This window comes from Mastigoproctus giganteus, chromosome 13 (genome assembly GCF_048544385.1).
Source record: "Mastigoproctus giganteus isolate SK-2022 chromosome 13, ASM4854438v1, whole genome shotgun sequence".
NCBI lineage: Eukaryota > Metazoa > Arthropoda > Arachnida > Uropygi > Thelyphonidae > Mastigoproctus > Mastigoproctus giganteus.
The window spans coordinates 165,482,169-165,504,518 of record NC_143587.1 but is presented as its reverse complement, the minus strand read 5'-3'; the positions used below and the strand labels follow the sequence as shown (position 1 = coordinate 165,504,518).

At 38.6% G+C, this 22,350-nt stretch overlaps 1 protein-coding gene across 1 annotated transcript in view; it reads right to left on the bottom strand.

Moving 5' to 3' along the window:
• The window catches only part of LOC150076578 (N-acyl-phosphatidylethanolamine-hydrolyzing phospholipase D-like), a 167,798-nt gene that overhangs the window by 68,379 nt on the left and 77,069 nt on the right, over positions 1 to 22,350 (bottom strand). Inside the window, exon 6 of the mRNA XM_090388027.1 lies at positions 3,735 to 3,849. Coding sequence (XP_090244153.1) covers positions 3,735 to 3,849 — 115 coding nt within the window. The remainder of the gene's footprint in view (positions 1 to 3,734; positions 3,850 to 22,350) is intronic.

Sequence of the window (22,350 nt, the reverse complement as noted above, 5' to 3'; positions counted from 1 at the left end):
ATCGTTTTTGATGTTCATGTATCTCATATGGTGAATGGCTTCTGATTTGCCCTGATTTTGCACTACCTCCAATAAGCAATGCTTTGCAATGGAGAAAGACTAATGTTACTTATTCTTGGCGGATACCAGCACCCAAGAATGGTAGTATCCAACGAAAATCCACTGGCAAAGCGTTGCCTACTTGAGAATCCACTGTCAAAGCTTTTCTTATTCGAGGTAGTTCGATATCACGGCAACTCGTTGTGAAGGCATTAACAATATGCAATATCATAAAAATGATGTCATTTCACCTACTTCAGTGATTTACTACAAACTAAAATGATGCTTGGCACTAACTTGTTTGATTAGTGAATTTTCAATAGTCTTTAGCTTTCAGCGCTAAATCCTTTTTAGTAGAAACATTTTGATATAATGGAAGTGACATATTGCAATTGTTTTCATCAATATACATAATTGGATAGTGTCGACAACGTGAAGCACAGTGATGCACATGCCATTAAGTTCTAATGTTCAACTTTCCAGTTCTGAACAGCTGTCAACTGTTCTGAACAGTTCTGAACTACTTAGTGGCTCAGTTGCTCTGTCTTATCGTAATTGTGACCTTTTAAGGTATGTTGGAACTCCAAAGGAGTTCATCCTTACAGCTCATTACCGTTGGGCTCCCTGCTGGAGCCCAACGGTAATGAGTATTTGGTAAGGAGTTTAATGAAGAGAATGTTAAGCAATTAGAAATCCTGAGTTTAAAAATGTTTCCCATAGCAGGGTGAAATTTTTATAAATTCTGAAATAGAACTTAAAAATGACCTTTAATTTATGTATGTGTATCTTTTCATTATTTGCGTAGTTAATATTTCATACCTTAAGGTCATTTTCCCTTCTAAGAAGGTTTCCTGCATAAGAAGTTCTACACCTTCAGTCTCTTGAAAAACTTTTTATCCGGGTTCTACTGTATTTTTTAATATTAAAAATAAATAATTTCTATATTTAAAAATCGTATTAAATGAGAAATGTTATTATAATAATACACTGTATTCTTTATCACAAACTTTTTATGTGGGGAAAACTTTTTACCCAGGAAAATTCTTATGCGGGAAAATAATACATTACAGCGTACAGATTTGAAATTGGGTAAGAAACGAAACCTAGTAGAGGGGAAAACTTCATATGCAGGAATTCTTATCTGGGTTGCACTGTATATCTCATATTACTTCTATTAATTGTTTAGATATTTAATTTTTACTTCAGATATTGTATTGTGAATTAGTTGAAAAGGATATTTTCAACTAATTTTTCTCTTAGAAAGGCTGATTATACTGCAATTCAGTTTCTAGGTTGTTTTCTTTAAAACAATAATAGGTTTACACACTTTACAGAAGAGGCTCTCAAATTTTGATGACTCTCTTTTAACTTGAAAAATTTTTCAAGAAACCCCAAGCTGCAAAATTCCTTTAGTTTTTAAATATTTATAAGAAAATTTGGACATTACTCACAGATTCTCACAGCATACTTCTACAGACCACCACCAAGGGTATATAAAATAAAACATAGTTTGAGAAATGCTGCTTTACAGCATTGTGAACTTGTGTATATAATACAGCTCTAACATAAGAATGAGGAGAATAAAAATGAAGAAACTTATCTGTGTGTGTGTGTGTGTATGTGTGTGTGTGTGTGTGCATGCACGCACACATATCTTTCTGAGCTGAAACTGAGCCAACTGTGGTATTTAAAAATGTTAAGATTTAAACGGACTACATTACTGTTGTCTCTGAATGCTGTATTTGAAGGTATCTTTAAAATGTTTCTCTTCATGTAATAGCCCCAGTTCACACTTTAGTACAAGAACTCCCTGACTTACATAATACTAGACTTATGGAAATTCGATTTCACATAAATTTTTTCTGGCCAGTGCAAACTTAAAAAAATCGTGGAAACGTATTTTGCATCCCATAGGAATAAATGGAGGTATTGTGAAAATATCGTAATGTGAAGACACATTGGGTTTTTTTTTTTTTTTTTGTTATTCGTTTCAAGTCCTTGGAAGTTGAAAAATTTGCTATATTACTAAGCTATTTATCCCTCTAAAAGGTCATATTTATAATGGAAATTGCACTATACTTTCATCATTATCATATATTTCATTATTGTAAAATTTAAAACAGTAAAAAAGATAAGCAATCAATATCCCGAACACGGGATGCACAATTTTCACAAGTGAGACAAGTTTGCGCAGCTTAAAAAATAGGAATAAAGAGAAGATTCTGAAAATTTATTTATGTTTTTTATATAGTATGAACCAGAGCTGTAATGCTCATATGATTGAAGATTTCATGGAAGGGGAAACATTTCACCATAATAACGTAAAAACCCAAGAATTCCAGCTATCGGTATTATCGCAAATGCAGTAAGATAGTTTACTACCTGTTTATAATTAATTGCACTAATAGAAAAGCCCAATAAACCGGGAACTGCAAATTGTTTTATAGTAGTGACCTCCAAAAATGTGCTCCTCTGCTTACACTATCCTGCCTCACGAAATTTCTGTTTGAAAAGAAAAATGTGAGTTGGCCTACAATATCATGTGTTATCTTGTGAATACATCGAATGACAACAGTGTGTCTCTGACCAATACAACTACAGTAAATGGGAAATACAGCTCTCACACATTTTACATTTGACATTTTTTTAACTTCGTAAACTTGTATGTATTGCTGTGCAGGTCACTACATTTAGCTCGGTGCCAAATTTTGCATTCACCTGGTGTAACTTGCAGACAAAAATCACACATGAGCCAAGGCGAAAATTGCATTATACTCACATTGTTCCCTAATATATCAGTCACATTGGAGTAAATTGGCATTGCAAAACTGTGCGTTATAGCAGAACTGACTGTATATATAAAAAATAAATAATTGCCAGACTTCTATGTTCAATTTTTAAGGGTTTAGGATTGACTTGCGAAATCTTTCTAAAGGGACTAAATACAATAATTTCAAAAATCCATCCAGTGCTTTCAGCTACATTACTGATATATGGATAGCCTAAGTGTATAAAAAAATAACGGGAAAATTAATAATAACCGCTTAATTTTTATTTGTATAATTTTAATGAAATTTGGGATGCATCAACAAATCCTTCTAAAAGATAACAGGAAATTTTGTAAAAATTTATTCAATAGGAGTCAGGTTATTATACACAGTTGGAAGGAAATCGAAAATACTCACTTATACATATATGTGCAAATGTGCCTAAAAAGTCCTTAGGCCTTGATTAAATTCTACCTTTGAACATTCCAAAAAATAAAGCATTCAAGTAAACGTGTGCAAACATTTTTATTTAACCATGTTCATATAACTTTTCGTATTATATTTTGATGAAGGATAGTTGCAGGATTGATGTATGGAAGTTTGCCTTCAACCAGCAGGAACTGCTGGAACAGCAGGCTTCTGTATGTTGTTATGGAAGTGGATGGTTAAAATAAATTCAAGAAAGACAAATGCTTGGAGGGTATGAATGAACAAGTATGTGTTTTTTTTTTTTTTTTGCTGATGCTATATAAGCTTGCTTTATTGCAATATTTACCACTGCTACTGTTACTATATTGGACTGTACTCCATTTTCAGTAATAATCATATTCTGGAATAATAAATTACCAAATTGAGCCTTTGATGATCTGTTATCTATTAATTAATTACCAAATTAAATAAATATAAAGCTACTGCAACTTCACCTACCTCATTTGCCAATGAAAATGTTCCCCAGTGGATGGCAACACTGTATCTACTTCGAATATCAAGATGAAGTTTTACTGCTTCCTCTGGATCAACGTGCTGATATTTCATAAACCATCTAAAAAGAAAATTTCACCTCAAGATCAGCCCAATAAAATTAAAAATTTCACTTAAATCTAAAAACTAAACTAGGCTTATAATTTTCATTCCATCTATTATAATTTTTAAAGTTACAAGAGATTAGAGCAGAACTTTTCAACATAGTGAATAAACAAATAATGGACCCAGTCTCGCCTTGTTTCAAGTGGCAGTTAAAAATAAAAACATCCAATTTCTGCTGACGAGGCTACTAGAGACGGTCGTAGTAGTATAACATTATTTTGTGATTTTCTGATTAAATTGGTGTATTTATTCTTTACTCGGCCTTGTAATTGCATAAAAGTATCGGTAAGGGTTTCCACGTGTTTCAACTCCGCTACCGTTCGTAAATTTCCCGCCATTGTGATACGATAGCGTTAGTTGAACTTCGTTAGCAGTTAAATTGTACGTTTAAATAAATACATATGACTTAGATTACAAACGTAATATAATTAATTATATTTAACATAATTAATAACATAACATAATTAATAACATAACATAATTAATTATAATTAATTAATAAATTAATAGAATCATGACTCAGACCAGAGCAGCAAAGCAAAAGGCTCAAGCTAATGGAAGTGCTGTGGCTCAGAGCACAACTGAGGGGGGGCAGTTGTCCTCTGACTCACAGCCTTATAAAATGCACTGTTTGCTTGATGTTTGCAGAGCAATCGGGTACGGGACATGATACTGCCATGGGGGATGTCTTTGTGTGTGCGCGATGCAAGGAGTGTATCGATATCAGGCAACAACTCGGCGTTCTTGTGGGCCTATATGAGAGCTTGAAGGACAGGGTGGATGCCCTCGAAGAAACTAAATTGAGGGGCCCATCAAGCTCTCAGCTGCCCACATCAACGCCAGAGCTTGCACTTGGGCATCGCGTGACACAGAGGCAACCCCCAAGGCAGAATGCGCTGGTCCCGAAGGAACTAGTAGTTGTTGGTGACTCTATTGTCAGGGAAACGGGGAACTTGCTTTGTAAAAAAGATAGGTGGAACAGGACCAGGGTATGTCTGCCAGGGGCAAAGGTTGATGACGTTGTAGAGCAAATATCATCTTTTAAGGGCACAAAAGGTAATATAGTTGTACACGTTGGCACTAATAATATTAAGAGTAGGAGACCGGCAGAATTACTTAACAAGTACAGGTCACTGCTGAACAAAAGCCGAGAATTAGGGTTGAATTTGAAAGTGTCTGCAATTCTGCCCAGACACGATAGGAGGGAGTATATGATGAAAGCCTTGTCGATCAATTCGGCCCTGGAAAGATTGTGCAAGGCTCAAGGGGTAGAATTTTTTTCAGCCTGGACTGTACTTGTTAACAGGAGAGATTGCTTCTACAGGGATGGGATACACTTAAATAGAAAGGGTGCAAGAATATTTGCTGATGCTATCGAGGCAGTGTTAGGTGGGTAAGAAAACTGCTAGCTTGGGGGGAGACAAGGCCCAATAGATTGACAGTAGCCACTGGCAGAGGTGAAAGAGATTCTTGCACTGCTTCTATTAGAATGAGCAGAAGCCTGAAAAACAAGATGCATGGTATTTCAGAGACTGTTGGGAGCCATTGCGGTACAAGTAAACACATGGGTTGTGTTAGGGTAGCTAAGAATAGAAACAGGTGCAGGTATACTTGTGTGTACACCAATGCTAGGAGTTTAGTAAATAAATTTGATGAATTTGAGGTATTGCTCAAAACATCAAAGGCAGATATTGTTGGGATATCAGAGACATGGTGTCACACAGATATAAGGGATGCAGAACTGCAATTTGGGGAGTACAACGTCTACAGAAAGGATAGACAGGATAGGAAGGGGGGAGGGGTTATGCTATTAGTTAAGAAACACATAAAAACCAAGGAAGTGAAGCCAGTCGACATCGCTGGACAGTGCAGTGTTGAGTCAGTTTGGTGTGACATAAGCATTGGGAGATCAAAATTGAGAGTAGGAGTGTGCTATAGGCCTAATGACTCTGATGAGTATAATAAGGAACTGTACAGGGAAATAGAGTGGGCCAGTAAATCAGAGAGTCTTATAATGGGAGATTTTAATTTCCCAGATATTGACTGGAATTTGGGGGCTGGTTACTCACGCACTAGCAGGGCTTTTGTGGATTTATTGGATGATTGTTTAATACATCAGCATGTTCGGGAGGCAACTAGAGGGAGTAATACTCTTGATTTGATTATCAGCAGCGATTCTTCATGCATTAAGAATCTGCAGATAAATGAACCACTAGGAGGCAGTGATCACAGTCTGCTGAAGTGGGATTTACTCAAAGAGGTAACTACCATTAGGGGTAAAGGGAAGGGTTATTGCTTCCGTAAAGGCGACTACGATGGATTGAGACAGTATTTAAATTCTATACAGTGGGACCAACTGATGATGTTACCAACAGCAAATTCAAAATGGGAAGCATTCAAAGAACTTATCTTGGAAGCTACTAGGCTTTACATACCAACTAAGAAATACTGTACAAGGTTTAGGCCAAAATGGATGTCAGATGAACTAATGAGGCATATGGCAGAGAAGAAAAATGCATGGGATACTTACAAATTAACACATGACAGAAGCCTATGATAGATACAAGTTGATATGCAACCAAGTTACAAAGGAGGTTAGGCAGGCGAAGGCAGATTACGAGAAATCCTTGGCAAGGGATGCAAAGAAAAACAGCAAAGAGTTCTTTACTTATATAAACTCTAGAAGGAAGGGGATGAATCAGATTGGTCCACTTGATATTGATGGGTCAACTGTTGATGATCCTGCTCAGGTAGCTAACAAAGTAAATGAATATTTTGCATCGACATTCACACATGAGGAGTTATTCAGCAAGGGGAATGCCAGAGGTGTATTCAACTCTAGCAGTAAGCTACAGAATCTTGAAATAACTGGGAGTAAAGTGGAGGAGAAACTGTTGAAGATAAACACAAGAAAGGCACCCGGGGTGGATGGGATCTATCCAGTTATATTAAAGGAGGCAGCAAAGGAAGTAAGCAAACCCTTAGCCATAATTATGAGAGCTTCCTTGGACTCAGGGGAGTTACCCATAGACTGGAAATGTGCAAATGTGACCCCAATTCACAAAGGAGGATCAAAGGCTGACACAAGTAATTATAGACCTGTGAGCTTAACTTCTGTTCCAGGAAAATTAATGGAGGCACTGGTTAAAGAAGCACTGCAGGATCATTTAGACAAGACTTCAGTTATAGCTCAGACACAGCATGGTTTTGTTAAGGGGAAGTCTTGCCTGATTAACTTGATTGGATACTATGATGCAGTCACAAAAGAACTGGATGCAGGGAATAACTTTGATATTATATATTTGGATCTTAGAAAGGCTTTTGATACTGTTGCACATGGAAGACTGCTACACAAATTGGAGCAGTGTGACATTGGAGGCAAATTGCTGCTATGGATAAAGGGGTGGTTGAGGGGGAGAAGACAGAGAGTGGTAATCAATGGACACTGCTCATCGTGGACTAATGTTATTAGTGGAGTCCCTCAGGGCTCAGTGTTGGGTCCATTATTGTTTTCTGTATTTATAAATGATATTGATGATGGTATATCAAGCTGAATGTCCAAGTTTGCAGACGATACAAAGGTTGGCAGGGTTGTCAAGGACACTACTGACACTATGCTGCTGCAACAGGATCTGGAAAGGTTGAGCAGATGGGCTGAGAGGTGGCAAATGAAGTTTAACATTGACAAATGTAAAGTACTACACATGGGAAACAGCAACCCCAGAGCTGTGTATCAACTCTGTGGTACTACACTGACAGTGGTAGAGAATGAAAGGGACTTGGGGGTGGTTGTGCAGGCAGATATGAAGTTCTCTGAGCAGTGCAGACGGGCTGCAAGAGTAGCTCATGGGGTATTGTCAATGATATACAGGAATTTTTCCAGCGGGGATAAGGAGGTGATTATTCCATTGTATAAGGCAATGGTGAGGCCACACCTAGAGTACTGTATACAGGTCTGGAGGCCTCATTTCAAGAAGGATGTAGAGCTGCTGGAACGAGTCCAGAGAAGGGCAACAAGATTAGTGAATGGAACAAAGGGGTGCTCTTACGAAGAAAGGCTTAAGTTTTGCAAATTACAGTGTCTGGAGACTAGGCATCAGCGAGGTGATCTGATAGAGGTGTATAAAGCCTTGAATGGTTTAAGCATGCTCAATGCTGATGGGATTCTTCCTCTAGCTCAGAAAAATCACCTGAGAGGGCATAAATTCAAATTGAGGAAAGACAGATGTAGGATAGACGTGCGGAAATTTGCCTTTAGCCAGCGGGTGGTTGGTTGGTGGAACAGACTTCCATCCCTTGTGGTGGAGGTTGATAGCCTAAATAAGTTTAAGGCTCAGCTGGACAGGTATTTTGAACGAACAGAGGGGTGAGGTGGAAGTGGGTTTTTTTTTTTTTTGGCTGATGCTGCATAAGCTTGCTTTCTTGCATCAAATGCCTCTACTAATGCTAATGCTAATTCAGGACTCCACACATAAAACCTGTGAATTTCTTGTGTTATATTTAAATGACTCCACACATGTAAAATAGACTGAAAACATAAGTTGTAAATGGGTGAGTATTACTTTGTGTACAAGTAGCAGCCAACTTATAACATCTGTGAAACAGAGACTTTGTAAGAGATGGATCATTAATTAAACAGAGTGCTCTATTCTGAATAGGATCAAGATGTTTGAGTGACGTTTAAGGAGGAATCATCTCCTTAAACATCACTCAAGCATGGAAACAATATTCAATAGTCAGGCAGATTTCAGATTTGTACAGAGAGAGTAGTAATACAGAAGAAAAGTAACAGTGAGAGCAAGAAAGGAAACTATTTTTTTGTTGCAAAGGAAGCAATAGAAGGTCAGAATTTAAGGAACTGGTGGTAGATATTCATAAAGTTGAGGCTGTTTGTGCACGACAAGGTTTCTCAAACTGCAAAGTGGAATGTATTGTGCTATAATCAGAAAAACTATGCATACAATTTCCAGTCAGCAGAAGGTCATTAATATATAAGAGGAAAAGATTAGGAGAAAGAACTGACCCTTGAAGAACTCTAGTTAGTGGAGAAGTTATAAATGAGGACTCCATCACCTACAGTGAAGGGTCACAGAAAAAACTGGATATCCAATTGCAAAAAAACACCTAGCAAGCCATAAAGTGGGAGCTTGTTCAGAAGACCTCTAAGCCAAACATGATCGACAGCTGTAGAAATGTCAAGAACAAATCAGACAAGTTAATATATACCAACACTATGACATGGAAGGTTTTAAGATAGTTTAAGCACTGTTAGTATATGGATTTTTCTCCATTACTTTGGAAAAGAAAGAGGTAAGTGCAGTAGGGAAATAATTGGATGGGAAAGATTTGTCATGCTTTTTAGAATACTGGGTGAAGACTGAAAAATTTCCAAGCAGAAAGAAAACAACAGTGGAATAAGAAAGTGTCAAAAGGGAACAAGCTTAGGAGCATAAGTTTTGTGAATAAGTGGAGAAATACTAGATAGAGCTGTAACATCCTTGGATCAAGACTGTTCAGAATTCTTCTAAACATCTTTCTGCAGGAAGAAGGCAATGAATGTAGTGTACAGGTGTGACAGGAGGTCATTTATTAAGACAGCCGATTCAAAAGTCAGCAAATATAGGATGCTAGTACAGTCGGTTCTGCTATAATGTGCATTTTTGCAACACAAATTTGCTTCAATGCGAGTATAATGCGATTTTCGAGTTGACTCATGCACGATTTCGTCTGCGAGTCACCAGCTGACTGCAAAACCCGACACCAAGCTGAATGTAGCGACCTACGCAGCAATACATACAAGTTTACAAAGCTTAAAAATGTCAAATGTGTCAGAGCTATATTTCCCATTTACTGTAGTTGTACTAGTTGGAGATATACTGTTGTCATTCACTGTATTCACAAGATAACAGGTGATATTGTAGGCTGACTCACGTTTTCAGGAGCACAAATTTCATGAGGCAGGATAGTGTGAGCAGAGGATCGCATTTCTAGAGGTCACCACCATAAAACAATAAAAATTATTGGGGCTTTTCGGTTAGTGCAAGCTAATTATAAACAGGTAGTAAACTCGATCTTATTTTATTTGCAATAATACCTATAGCTGGAATTCTGTGGACTTTTACATTATTATGGTGGGTTTTGTTTTTTTTTTTGTTAGTCATTGGCGCATCGGCTTCTGTGGCCATAATGCACTGCCCAAAGTTGTTGCATTTTACTCTGATCCAAGCCCGAGGTGGGATTCGAACCCGCGACCTTTGGTTTGCCAGGTAGGCACTTTACCCACCTGGCTAGCCCGGTCGGTATCATTATTATTATGGTGAAATATATTTCTCCTTCCATGAAATCTTTAATCATATAATAAACATAAATTTTCAAAATCTTAATTTCTATTTTTTAAGCTTTGTAAACTTGTTACTCTGTATCCCAATTGTGCAATTTGTGCGTGCCATGTTTGTTGTTATTGATTGCTTATCTTTTTTACTGTTTTAAATTTTACAATCTAAAAAAAAATGTCAGTGAACCGAAATATCAATTGGTATGTATATTTTACAACAATGCTATATTGCAATATAATATATTTACTATAATATTAATTTATTTATTAGAAATTTAAGATGTTTAACCCTGTGTTAGCAATTTTATTGGGTTTCTAATTTTTTTTAGTGTTTTACTTATCAGACTGAAAATTTTTTTTGAGTGCTCTACCCCATCCCTATTCTTCCCTTAAGCCCGGTTGTTTTTAATGTTGGAAATACCATAATGTGGAGATTTTTAGGAACACGTGTTATAGCAGAACTGACTGTATTTAGCTAAGGTTGCAATAGAACTATTGGGTTTAAACTGAGGTGGGAGAAATGATGGACACAAGTTGTGACTAATAGCTTTTTTTTTTTTTTTTTTTTTTTTTTAATTATTATTCCACGGTCTTTAGCAGGGGATCTCACCCATCAATGTGCTGATCCACATCCTAGTAATGGAAAAGAAAACAAATTAGCATTAGCATTAGTAGAGGCATTTGATGCAAGAAAGCAAGCTTATGCAGCATCAGCCAAAAAAAAACCCACTTCCACTTCACCCCTCTGTTCGTTCAAAATACCTGTCCAGCTGAGCCTTAAACTTATTTAGGCTATCAACCTCCACCACAAGGGATGGAAGTCTGTTCCACCAACCAACCACCCGCTGGCTAAAGGCAAATTTCCGCACGTCTATCCTACATCTGTCAGGTAAATTGCCAGGTAAATAAATAATTTCTTTATTTTAGGAATTATTGTAAAATAATTAGCTGGATATGAGTTCTTCATACTTTTAAATATATGTAGACAATTCTAATTGTTTTGGTTTGATTTTTATAACCCTTGCCAATGAAACAAAAGAAAAGCATTAGTATTAGTAGAGGCATTTGATGCAAGAAAGCAAGCTTATGCAGCATCAGCCAAAAAAAAAAATAAAATAAAATAAATAAAAATAAAAAAAAATAAATAAATAACAAAAATAACCACTTCCACTTCACCCCTCTGTTTGTTCGAAATACCTGTCCAGCTGAGCCTTAAACTTATTTAGGCTATCAACTTCCACGACAAGGGATTGAAGTCTATTCCACCAACCAACCACCCGCTGGCCAAAGGCAAATTTCCTAACGTCTATCCTACATCTGTCTTTTCTCAATTTGAATTTATGCCCTCTCAGGTGATTATTCTGAGCAAGAGGAAGAATCCCATCAGCATTGAGCATGCTCAAACCATTCAAGGCTTTATACACCTCTATCAGATCACCTCGCCGGTGCCTAGTCTCCAGACACTGTAATTTGCAAAACTTAAGCTTTTCTTCATAAGAGCACCCCTTTGTTCCATTCACTAATCTTGTTGCCCTTCTCTGTACTCATTCCAGCATCTCTACATCATTCTTGAAATGAGGCCTCCAGGCCTGTATACAGTACTCTAGGTGTGGCCTGACCATTGCCTTATACAAGGGAATAATCACCTCCTCCTTATCCCTGCTAGAAAAATTCCTATATATCATTGACAATACACCATGAGCTACTCCTGCAGCCCATTTGCACTGCTCAGAGAACTTCATATCTGCCTGCACAACCACCCCCAGGTCCCTTTCATTCTCTACCACTGTCAGTGTAGTACCACAGAGTTGATACGTTGCTCTGGGGTTGCTGTTTCCCATATGTAGTACTTTACATTTGTCAATGTTAAACTTCATTTGCCACCTCTCAGCCCATCTGTTCAACCTTTCCAGATCCTGTTGAAGTAGCGTAGTGTCCTGGAAAACCCTGCCAACCTTCGTATCGTCTGCAAACTTGGACATTAAGCTTGATATACCATCATCAATATCATTTATAAATACAGAAAACAATAAAGGACCCAATACTGAACCCTGAGGGACTCCACTAATAACATTAGTCCACGATGAGCAGTGTCCATTGATTACCACTCTCTGTCTTCTCCCCCTCAATCACCCATTTATCCATAGCAGCAATTTGCCTCCAATGCCACGCTGCTCCAATTTGTGCAGCAGTCTTCCATGTGCAACAGTATCAAAAGCCTTTCTAAGATCCAAGTATATAATATCAAAGTTATTCCCTGCATCCAGTTCTTTTGTGACTGCATCATAGTATCCAATCAAATTGGTCAGGCAAGACTTCCCCTTAACAAAACCATGCTGTGTCTGAGCTATAACTGAAGTCTTGTCTAGATGATCCTGCAGTGCTTCTTTAACCAGTGCCTCCATTAATTTTCCAGGAACACAAAGTTAAACTAACAGGTCTATAATTACTTGTGTCGCCCTTTGATCCTCCTTTGTGAATTGGGGTCACATTTGCACATCTCCAGTCCATGGGTACTTCCCCTGAGTCCAAGGAAGCTCTCATAATTATGGCTAAAGGTTTGCTTACTTCCTTTGCTGCCTCCTTTAATATAACTGGATAGATCCCATCCACCCCAGGTGCCTTTCTTGTATTTATCTTCAACAATTTCTCCTCCACTTTACACTTTATTACAAGATTCTCCAGCTTACTGCCAGAGTTGAATACACCTCTGACATTCCCCTCGCTGAATAACTCCTCATGTGTGAATGTCGATGCAAAATATTCATTCAGTTTGTTAGCTACCTGAGCAGGATCATCAACATTTGACGTTTGGAAAAAAGTTTGGAAAAAGAGTTTGGAAAAAACACACTTGTCATGAAATGAGGCCGAAGGAAGAGTCGTACATTGGGTTTTGTGGAGTACAGCATGCTGCTCACCCATTGCTGCTACTACTACCTGCTTGTTCCAGTAAAAGTAAACATCAATGCAGTTCAATGGTAAATTAACAAAACAGGAAAATTATTTATGAGTTTAGAGGTTTGCCAAATATTAATGACTAACGTAATTTTACTGCACATCATGTCAAGTGGATACCAAATAAAAGCAAGAGATGATAATTCGAGACGATCAAATACTAATATTTACTCGATGTCTGTAAATGGGGGAAAACTTTAGTAGGTCGGGAATTTTTCATGGCAACTTTGAACATTACTGACGTTTTAATACATAACTCATCAAAAATTACAAAAACAGGAGTAGTATCTCAAGATTTAAAGGAGAAACATCCACCTCATAATAATCTCTCCCAAGAAACTGCACATTTTGTTTGTAAATTTATTTCATCTTTCCCGGCTGTAGAATCTCATGACTGCCATAAAACTACATCTAAAAAGTATCCTGATGCTGCTCTCAACATTTCAATAATGTTCAGGATGTTTAATGAACAGCATACTGAGCAGTGTCTGAAAAAAAAATTCCATTTGAAAAATTTAGGCATGTGTTTAGGGAGTTTAATTTAGGTTTCTTTTGCCCCAAGGACCAATTTTAATATGCATATTGAAAGAAAGGAAGCAGCCCACCAGTGTAGAGATGATGATAAAAACTTGTCCAGTAATGATCAGTCTTATCTAGCATTTAATTGCGATCTTGATGCTGTTTTTAATACTGCAAAGGGTAATGCTGACCAAATTTTTTATCTATGTAAATTAGCCATTTACAATTTAACACTTTTTGATATGCCTTCCCATGAGGGTCACTGTTACTTATGGGATGAGACCCAAGGAAAGAGAGGCACTAATGAAATTGCAACATGTTTGCTTAAATATATTAGGGACAAAAGTAATAATAAATAAATTACGTCAGAATGTGATTTAATATGATTTCACTTTAGGATTTCTTCCATTTTAAAGTACCTTCTTTATAATTAAAATCAGAGCGAATAGTTAGAACAATAACAGCTGTTCTAACTTTTCATGGAAAAAGGAAATATGTGGGCTGCGTTAGTGTAACTAGGACCAATGCTAGGAATATGTAAATAAATTTGATGTGTTGGTCAAGTCATCAAATGCAGACATTGTAAGGATATCAGAGATGTGATGTAACTCAGATATAAGGGATGGAGAATTTGAATATGGGGAGTATAATATATACAGAAAGAACAGACAAGTTAGGTGGGGGCAGTACTATTAGTTAAAAAGCACATAAAATCTAAGGCAGTGCATTCAGTTTGTGACAAAAGCACTTGGAAAACAAAAATGAGAGTAGGAGTATGTTATAGGCTGAATGACTGGTGATTACAACAAACTGTAAAGGGAAATAGAGTGGGCCAATAAATCAGCTTATAATGGGCATTTTAACTTTCCACTTTTTAATTAGTCACCCACAACTAGCAAAACTTTTATGGATTTATTGGATGACTGTTTTCTACATCAGCATGTTTTTTTTTTTTTTTAGGAGCATTAGCAACTAAGGCCATATTGCTCCGGGGATATGCAGTGGTCATTCCCTGACCTTTCCGCATCCTCTGTATTTGGTGGTCACGGGTTCAAACCCCGGTCTAATCAAGAAGCACTGCTGCTCCTGCCCACCCGACTACGGAGGCGCCACATCAGCATGTAAGAGAGGCACCAAGAGAAAGAGAGACTCTTCATACTTCATGCATTAAGAATATGGTGATACTTCAATTAAATGATACTTCATGCATTAAAAATCTGGAGGTAAAAGCACCACTAGGTGGCAGTGATCACAGTGTACTGTTTCAGTTAAAAATGTAACTATCAAGGGTAAGGGATAGGGTTTTTATTTTCATAAAGGAGACTACAATGATTTCACACAGCTTTTAAATTCTATGCAACTAATATTGTTAAAAACAACAAATTCTCAGAGAAATAATCACAGAAGCTACTGTGCTTTTCAAACCAACTAAGAAATACATTTCAAGGCATAGATTCTCAGCTCAATGGCAGAGCTCATTCCTGTGCATCAGGCAACACAGAGGCAATCTCCAATGCAGAATGCACTGGTCCCAAAGGAACTAGTTATTGTTGGTAACTCTATTGTCTGGGAGACAGGGAATATACTATGCAAGAAGGATAGGTGGAACAGAACCAGGGTATGCCTGCCAGGGGGAAAGGTTGATGACTCTGTAGAGCAGATATCATCTTTTAAGGGCACAAAAGGTGATATTGTTGTACACGTTGGAACTAATGACATTAAGAGAAAGAGATCTGCAGATTTAATCAACAAGTACAGGTCAATGTTGAAAAAAAGTCAAGAGTTAGGGTTGAATGTGAAAGTGTCTGCAATTCTGCCCAGACACGATAGGAGGGAGTATATGATGGAGAGATCAATCAATTCAGCCCTGGAGAGACTGTGCAAGGCTCAAGGGGTAGAATTTTTTTCAGCCTGGTCTGTGCTTGTTGGCAGGAGAGACTGCTTCTACAGGGATGGGATACACTTAAATAGAAAGGATGCAAGAATATTTGCTGATGCTATCGAGGCAGAGTAAAGAGAGTTGGAAAACTGTAGCTTGGGAATACACAGACTAAAAGGTTAACAGTGGCCGCAGACAGAAGCAAAAGCGATTCTTGCACTGCTTCTATTAGAATGAGCAGCAGCCTGGAAAGCAAGGTAATGGAGATTTCCAGGACTGCTGGGAGTCATAGTGGAACAAGTAAATACACAGGCTCTGTTAGGGTAACTAAGAGTAGGAACAGGTCAATGTATACTTGCATGTACACTAGGAGTAAGCTAGGAGTATAGTTAATAAATTTGATGAGCACGAAGCACTATCAAGACATCAAAGGCAGATATTGTTCGATATCAGAGACGTTGTGTCACACAAATAGAAGCAGTGCAGAATTGGATTTTGGGAAGTACAATGTGTACAGGATAGAGAGGACAGGAAGGGAGGAGGGATTATGCTGTTAGTTAAGAAACACATAAAATCTAAGGAAGTGCATCCAACTGATGTTTGTGGACAATGTAATATTGAGTCTGTTCAGTGTGACATAAGCACTGGGAAAGGAAAAATCAGGTGTGTGTTATACACCTAATGAACCTGATGAGTATAATGTGCAATTGGTCAGAGAAATAGAGTGGGCTAGTAAATCTGAATGTCTTATAATGGAGGATTTTAACTTTCCAGATATTGAGAGGAACTTATGCTTTGGTCACTCGCACACTAGCAAGACTTTTGTGGATTTATTGGATGACTGGCAATTTATTGGATGACTCGAGAGGCATCCTATTTTATTGGATTACTGGATTTATTGGATGACTCGAGAGGCAACCAGAGAGAGTAATACTCTTGATCTGATTATCAGCAGTGATTATTCATGCATTAAGAATTTGCAGATAAAGGAACCACTGGGTGACATGATCACAATGTACCGATATGGGAATTACTTAAAGATGCAACTACCATTAAGGCTAAAGGGAAGGGCTTTTGCTTTCGTAAAGGTGACTACAGGGGTCTCAGACAGTTCTTAAATTCTGTACAGGAATCAACTGATGATGCTACAACGTTCAATTCTAAATGGAAAGCCTTCAGGAACTTAATTTTGGAGGCTACTAGGTTTTTCATTCCAACTAAGAAATACTCTTCAAGGTTTAGGCCTAAATGGATGCCAGATGAATTAATGAGGCTCGTGGCAGAGAAGAAACATGTATGGGATGCATATAAAGTATCAGGTGACACAGAAGCCTATGTCAGATATAAACTAGTTTGTAATGAAGTCACAAAGGAGGTTAGGCAGGCAAAGGCAGATTACGAGAAATCTTTGGCAAAGGATGAAAGAAAAACAGCAAATAGTCTTTACTTATGTAAACTCTAGAAGGAAAGGGATCAATCATATTGGACCACTCAACATAGATGGGTTGACTATTGATGATCATGCTCAGGTAACTGATAAACTGAATGAGTAATTTGCATCTACATTCACACATGAGGAGTTATTCAATGAGGAGAGTGCCAGAAGTTTATCAAACTCTAACAGGGAGCTAAATGGTTTTGTAATAACTGAGAGCAAAGTGGAGGAGAAATTGTTGAAGTTAAACATAAAAGAGGCACCTGGGGTGGATGGGATCTATCCAGTTATATTAAAGGAGGCAGCAAAGGAAGCAACCAAATCCTTAGCTATAATTATGAGAGCTTCCTTGGACTCAGGGGAGGTCATGCAAATATATCACCAATTCACAAAGGAGGTTCAAAAGGTGACACAAGTAACTATAGACCTGTTAGTTTAACTTGTTCCGCTGAAAATAATGGAATCACTGGTTAAAGAACCATTGCAGGATCATCTAGACAAGACTGCAGTAATAGTTAAGACACAGCATGGGGTTGTTAAAGGGAGGTCTTGTCTGACCACAGGAAAGATAGGAAAGGAGGTGGAGTCAATCTGCCAAAGGCAACAGCTCCTTCTTACCAAATCTTAACATACCCTGGTAGCGATTTTGAGGCTGTTCTGGGCTGCTATCTAGTTGATGGACTACAGTTGCTAGTATGTGCAGTTTACTTACCCCCACATGTTGCAGATCAATGCATTACGAATTTTTCTACTTGGCTTCTGACCTCTATCAAGTGCAACCAGAAAGTAATAATTCTCAGAGACTTCAACCGGCCCCTGCCAGCTGCATCGAAGCTCCTCGATCAGTTAATTTCGGATTTGTCGAGTCTCAACATCCATTGCATCTGTGGCCCCCTCCTCTCGGGGAGAAGACACATTACAGAGAATCTTTTCCAGCCATAGGAGCGTTGAAGTGGTAATCAGTTCTAATTCCTCATTTCTCTCCAACCATACGCCAATTGAAGCTTCTCTCATCCTGTTGAAAGAATGCTATGACCAACCAAACCAATCAAACTCGAATGAAAAGATCAGAAGACTGTATATGATCCAAAATACCTAAAAACTGAAACAGAAATGGATCTCTTTAGGCTCTACTCCTAGCGAACTCTCAGTGAAATCAGTATAGAAGAAGCTGCATTTTGGCTTCCGAAATGGTTGTCTTTTATTGCTAGATGGCCATGTTAAGAGTATGCATCATCTGCCCACACTCAAAGCCGTGGTGGTCCAGCACCCTTATGCACCAGTTTAAAGAAAAACAACGACTACATGCCCAATTCAAGAGATCACCCACAGAAAGATCATACTCAGCGTACTCAATAGCCAGATGCAGTTTCCAGAAATTCAAGAAGCAGGCTACCAACTCATTCATAGAGAAGAGGATAGCGTGTGGTCAGCGATCCTGGTCGACCAAATCGTTCAGCTGAATCATTAGACTTGGCCAAATGGTGTGATCATGTAACCCGGTTAGTCAAAACAGACAGTGTAGCTGCAGACTTCCCCTGGAACAGTGCCCACTATAGCATAATTAATCTCACTAATGTGAAGACTGGCAAAGCAGAGCTAATCGAGGCCATCGACACCCTGTCCAATAAGAAAACAATGGGAAGTGACTATTCCAACCTTTTGCCTTAAAGTTGCCTCCTACTTCATCAGCGATGAGCTGACGAAGTTGTTTTACAGAATTTTACAACAGGGAGTTGTCCCAAACGCTTGGCTAAATTATAGAGTCATCTCAGTTCCAAAGGTGCAAAATCTGATCAACTGCTGACTATAGTGTTATCTCAATCTCCTCCCCTTTTCTCAAATGCCTGGAGAAGTGCATGTTTAAAGTGGTTGCCAATCAGATCCTGTTCCAGAGATCTCAGCATACACAATACGCACTCTCAAAAAGATCACCTATAACATACATACAGGCTCTGAATTTGAAAATCTTTAAAGCCTGGAGTAGGGCTATGTTATTCATGCTGTTTTTCTGGATTTGAAAGCAGCCTTTGACTCAATGCAAGTTAAGCCACTTATGTATCTCCTGGAGAACTACTACGGTTTCACAGGGAATGTCTCGAAGCTCCTCAGGAATCTGCTAACTAACAGGTGCCTTATCTTCCAGCAAGGGGATAACTGCATCACAAAACAGGTGGAAGTCGGTATACCCCAAGGTGGATCGTTGTTGGCACTGCTTCTTTCAGCGATATTTATTAAACTAATGAATGAGATACCTGCATTCATGGCCTACACCGATGATTTGGTATGTTAAATCTCAAGCCCGGCTAACACCTCACCAGACCAAGCAGAGGAATTAAAGTCTGAAATTTAACATTCACAAATGCAAAGTCTGCATATGGGTAGCAATAACAAAAGAGAAACATACCAACTGCATGGTACTACACTCTGGGAAGTGGAAAGTGAAAAAGAACTGGGGGTAATTGTGCAGTCAAATATGAAGTCCGCTGAGCAGTGCAGATGGGCTGCCAGGACAAGTCATGGAGTCTTGTCAATGATATATAGGAATTTTGCTAGCACAGACAGGGAGGTAATTATCCCGTTATACAAAGCAATGGTCAGGCCACACCTAGTGTACTGTTTACAGTTCTGGAGGCCTCATTTTAGGACGGGTGTAGAGTTGCTAGAACGAGTACAAAGAAGGGCAACAAGATTGGTGAAGGGAACAAAGGGGTGCTGTTACCAAGAAAGGCTTAATTTCTGCAAATTGCAGCACCTGGAGAGTAGGCACCTGCGAAGTGATCTGATTGAGGTGTATAAGGCCTTGAATGGGTTGAGCAACCTGAATGCTGATGGGATTCTTCCTCTTGTGCAGATTAAGAACCTGAGGGGGCACAGTTTCAAATTGAATAAAGATAGTTGTAGAATAGATGTGAAGATTTATGCCTTTAGCCAGTGGGTAGTTGATTGTTGGAACATTTATTAATCTTGTTGAATTTCATTGTACTTTAATTAAATACATATAACAACTTATATTTTACAAACGTAACATAATTAATTAATACATAACTTGATACAGAACTTATATAAAGAAACTCGAAGATAATACTTGACACTTAAAAAATATATAACGTAAAAGATATATAGTCTAACACCTGCATTGGGATACAAGTTTAGGGTTATAATTTTGTACTGAAATTGAAATTTTATTGAAACTGAATCGGAATCGTGACTCAGACCAGAGCAGCAAAGCAAAAGGCTCAAACTAAATGGAGTGCTGTGGCTCAGGGGAGAACTGAGGGGAGCCGTTGCCCTCTGAATCACAGCCTTTTAAAATGCGCTCTTGCTTGATGTTTGTGGAGCAGTCAAGTATGGGACATGATACTGCCATGGGGGATGTCTTTGTATGTGTGCGATGCAAGGAGTGTAAGGAGATAAGGCGACAACTCAGCGTTGTTATGGGCCTATATGAGAGCTTGAAGAACAGGGTGGATGCCCTCGAAGGATTACAAGTGAAGGGCCTATCAAGCTCTCAGCTGCCCACACCAATGCCAGAGCTTGCACTTGGTCATCGCGCAACACAGAGGCAACCCCCAAGGCAGAATGCGCTGGTGCCACAGGAACTAGTAGTTGTTGGTGACTCTATTGTCAGAGAAATGGGGAACATGCTATGTAAAAAGGATAGGTGGAACATACCCAGGGTATGTCTGCCAGGAGCAAAGGTTGTTGACGTTGTAGAGCAGATATCATCTTTTAAGGGCACAAAGGGTGATATTGTTGTACACATTGGCACTAATGATATTAAGAGTAGGAGACCGGCAGAATTACTAAACAAGTACAAATCACTTTTGAAAAAAAGCCGTGAATTAGGGTTGAATTTGAAAATGTCTGCAATTCTACCCAGACACGATAGGAGGGAGTATATGATGAGAGCCTTATCGATCAATTCGGCCCTGGAACGATTGTGCAAGGCTCAAGGAGTAGAATTTTTTTTCAGCCTGGTCTGTACTTGTTAACAGGAGAGACTGCTTCTACAGGGATGGGATAAACTTAAATAGAAAGGATGCAAGAATATTTGCTGATGCTATCAAGGCAGTGTTAGGTGGGTTGGAAAACTGCTAGCTTGGAGGGGATACAAGGACTAATAGATTAACAGTATCCACTGGCAGAGGTGAAAGTGATTCTTGCACTGCTTCTACTGGAATGAGCAGCAGCCTGGAAAACAAGATTCAGGGTATTTCAGAGACTGCTGGGAGTCATTGCAGTACAAGTAAACACATGGGTTGTGTTAGGGTAGCTAAGAATAGCAACAGGCGCATGTATACTTGCACATACACCAATGCTAGGAGTTTGGTAAATAAATTTGATGAATTTGAGGTATTGCTCAGAACATCAAAGGCAGATATTGTTGGGATATCATAGACGTGATATCCCAACAATGATGTCACACAGATATCACACAGATGTCACACAGATATAAGGAAGGCAGAACTGGAATTTGGGGAGTACAACGTTTACAGGAAGGATAGACAAGTTGGGAGGGGAGGAGGGGTTATACTATTAGTTAAGAAACACACAAAATCCAAGGAAGTGAAGCCAGTCGACATCGCTGGACAGTGCAGTGTCGAGTCAGTTTGGTGTGACATAAGCATTGGGAAATCAAAATTGAGAGCAGGAGTGTGCTATAGGCCTAATGACTCTGATGAGTATAATAAGGAACTGTACAGGGAAATAGAGTGGGCCAGTAAATCAGAGAGTCTTATAATGGGAGATTTTAATTTCCCAGATATTGACTGGAATTTGTGGGTTGGTCACTCACACACTAGCAAGGCTTTTGTGGATTTATTGGATGATTGTTTTCTAAATCAGCATGTTTGGGAAGCAAATAGAGGGAGCAATACTCTTGATTTGATTATCAGTAGTGATTCTTCATGCATTAAGAATCTGCAGATAGAGGAACCACTAGGTGGCAGTGATCACAGTGTGCTGAAGTGAGATTTACTCAAAGAGGTAACTACCATCAGGGGTAAAGGGAAGGGGTTTTGCTTTTGTAAAGGTGATTACGGTGGGACCACCTGATGATGTTACCAACAGCAAATTCAAAATGGGAAGCATTCAAAGAAATTATCTTGGAAGCTACTAGGCGTTACATACCAACTAAGAAATATTGTTCAAAGTTTAGGCCTAAATGGATGTCAGATGAACTAATGAGACATGTGGCAGAGAAGAAAAATGCATGGAATACATGTAAATTAATGGGTGACATGGAAGCCAATGATAGATACAAGCTGGTCTGTAACCAAGTCACAAAGGAGATTAGGCAGGCAAAGGCAGATTATGAAATTATGGCAAAGAA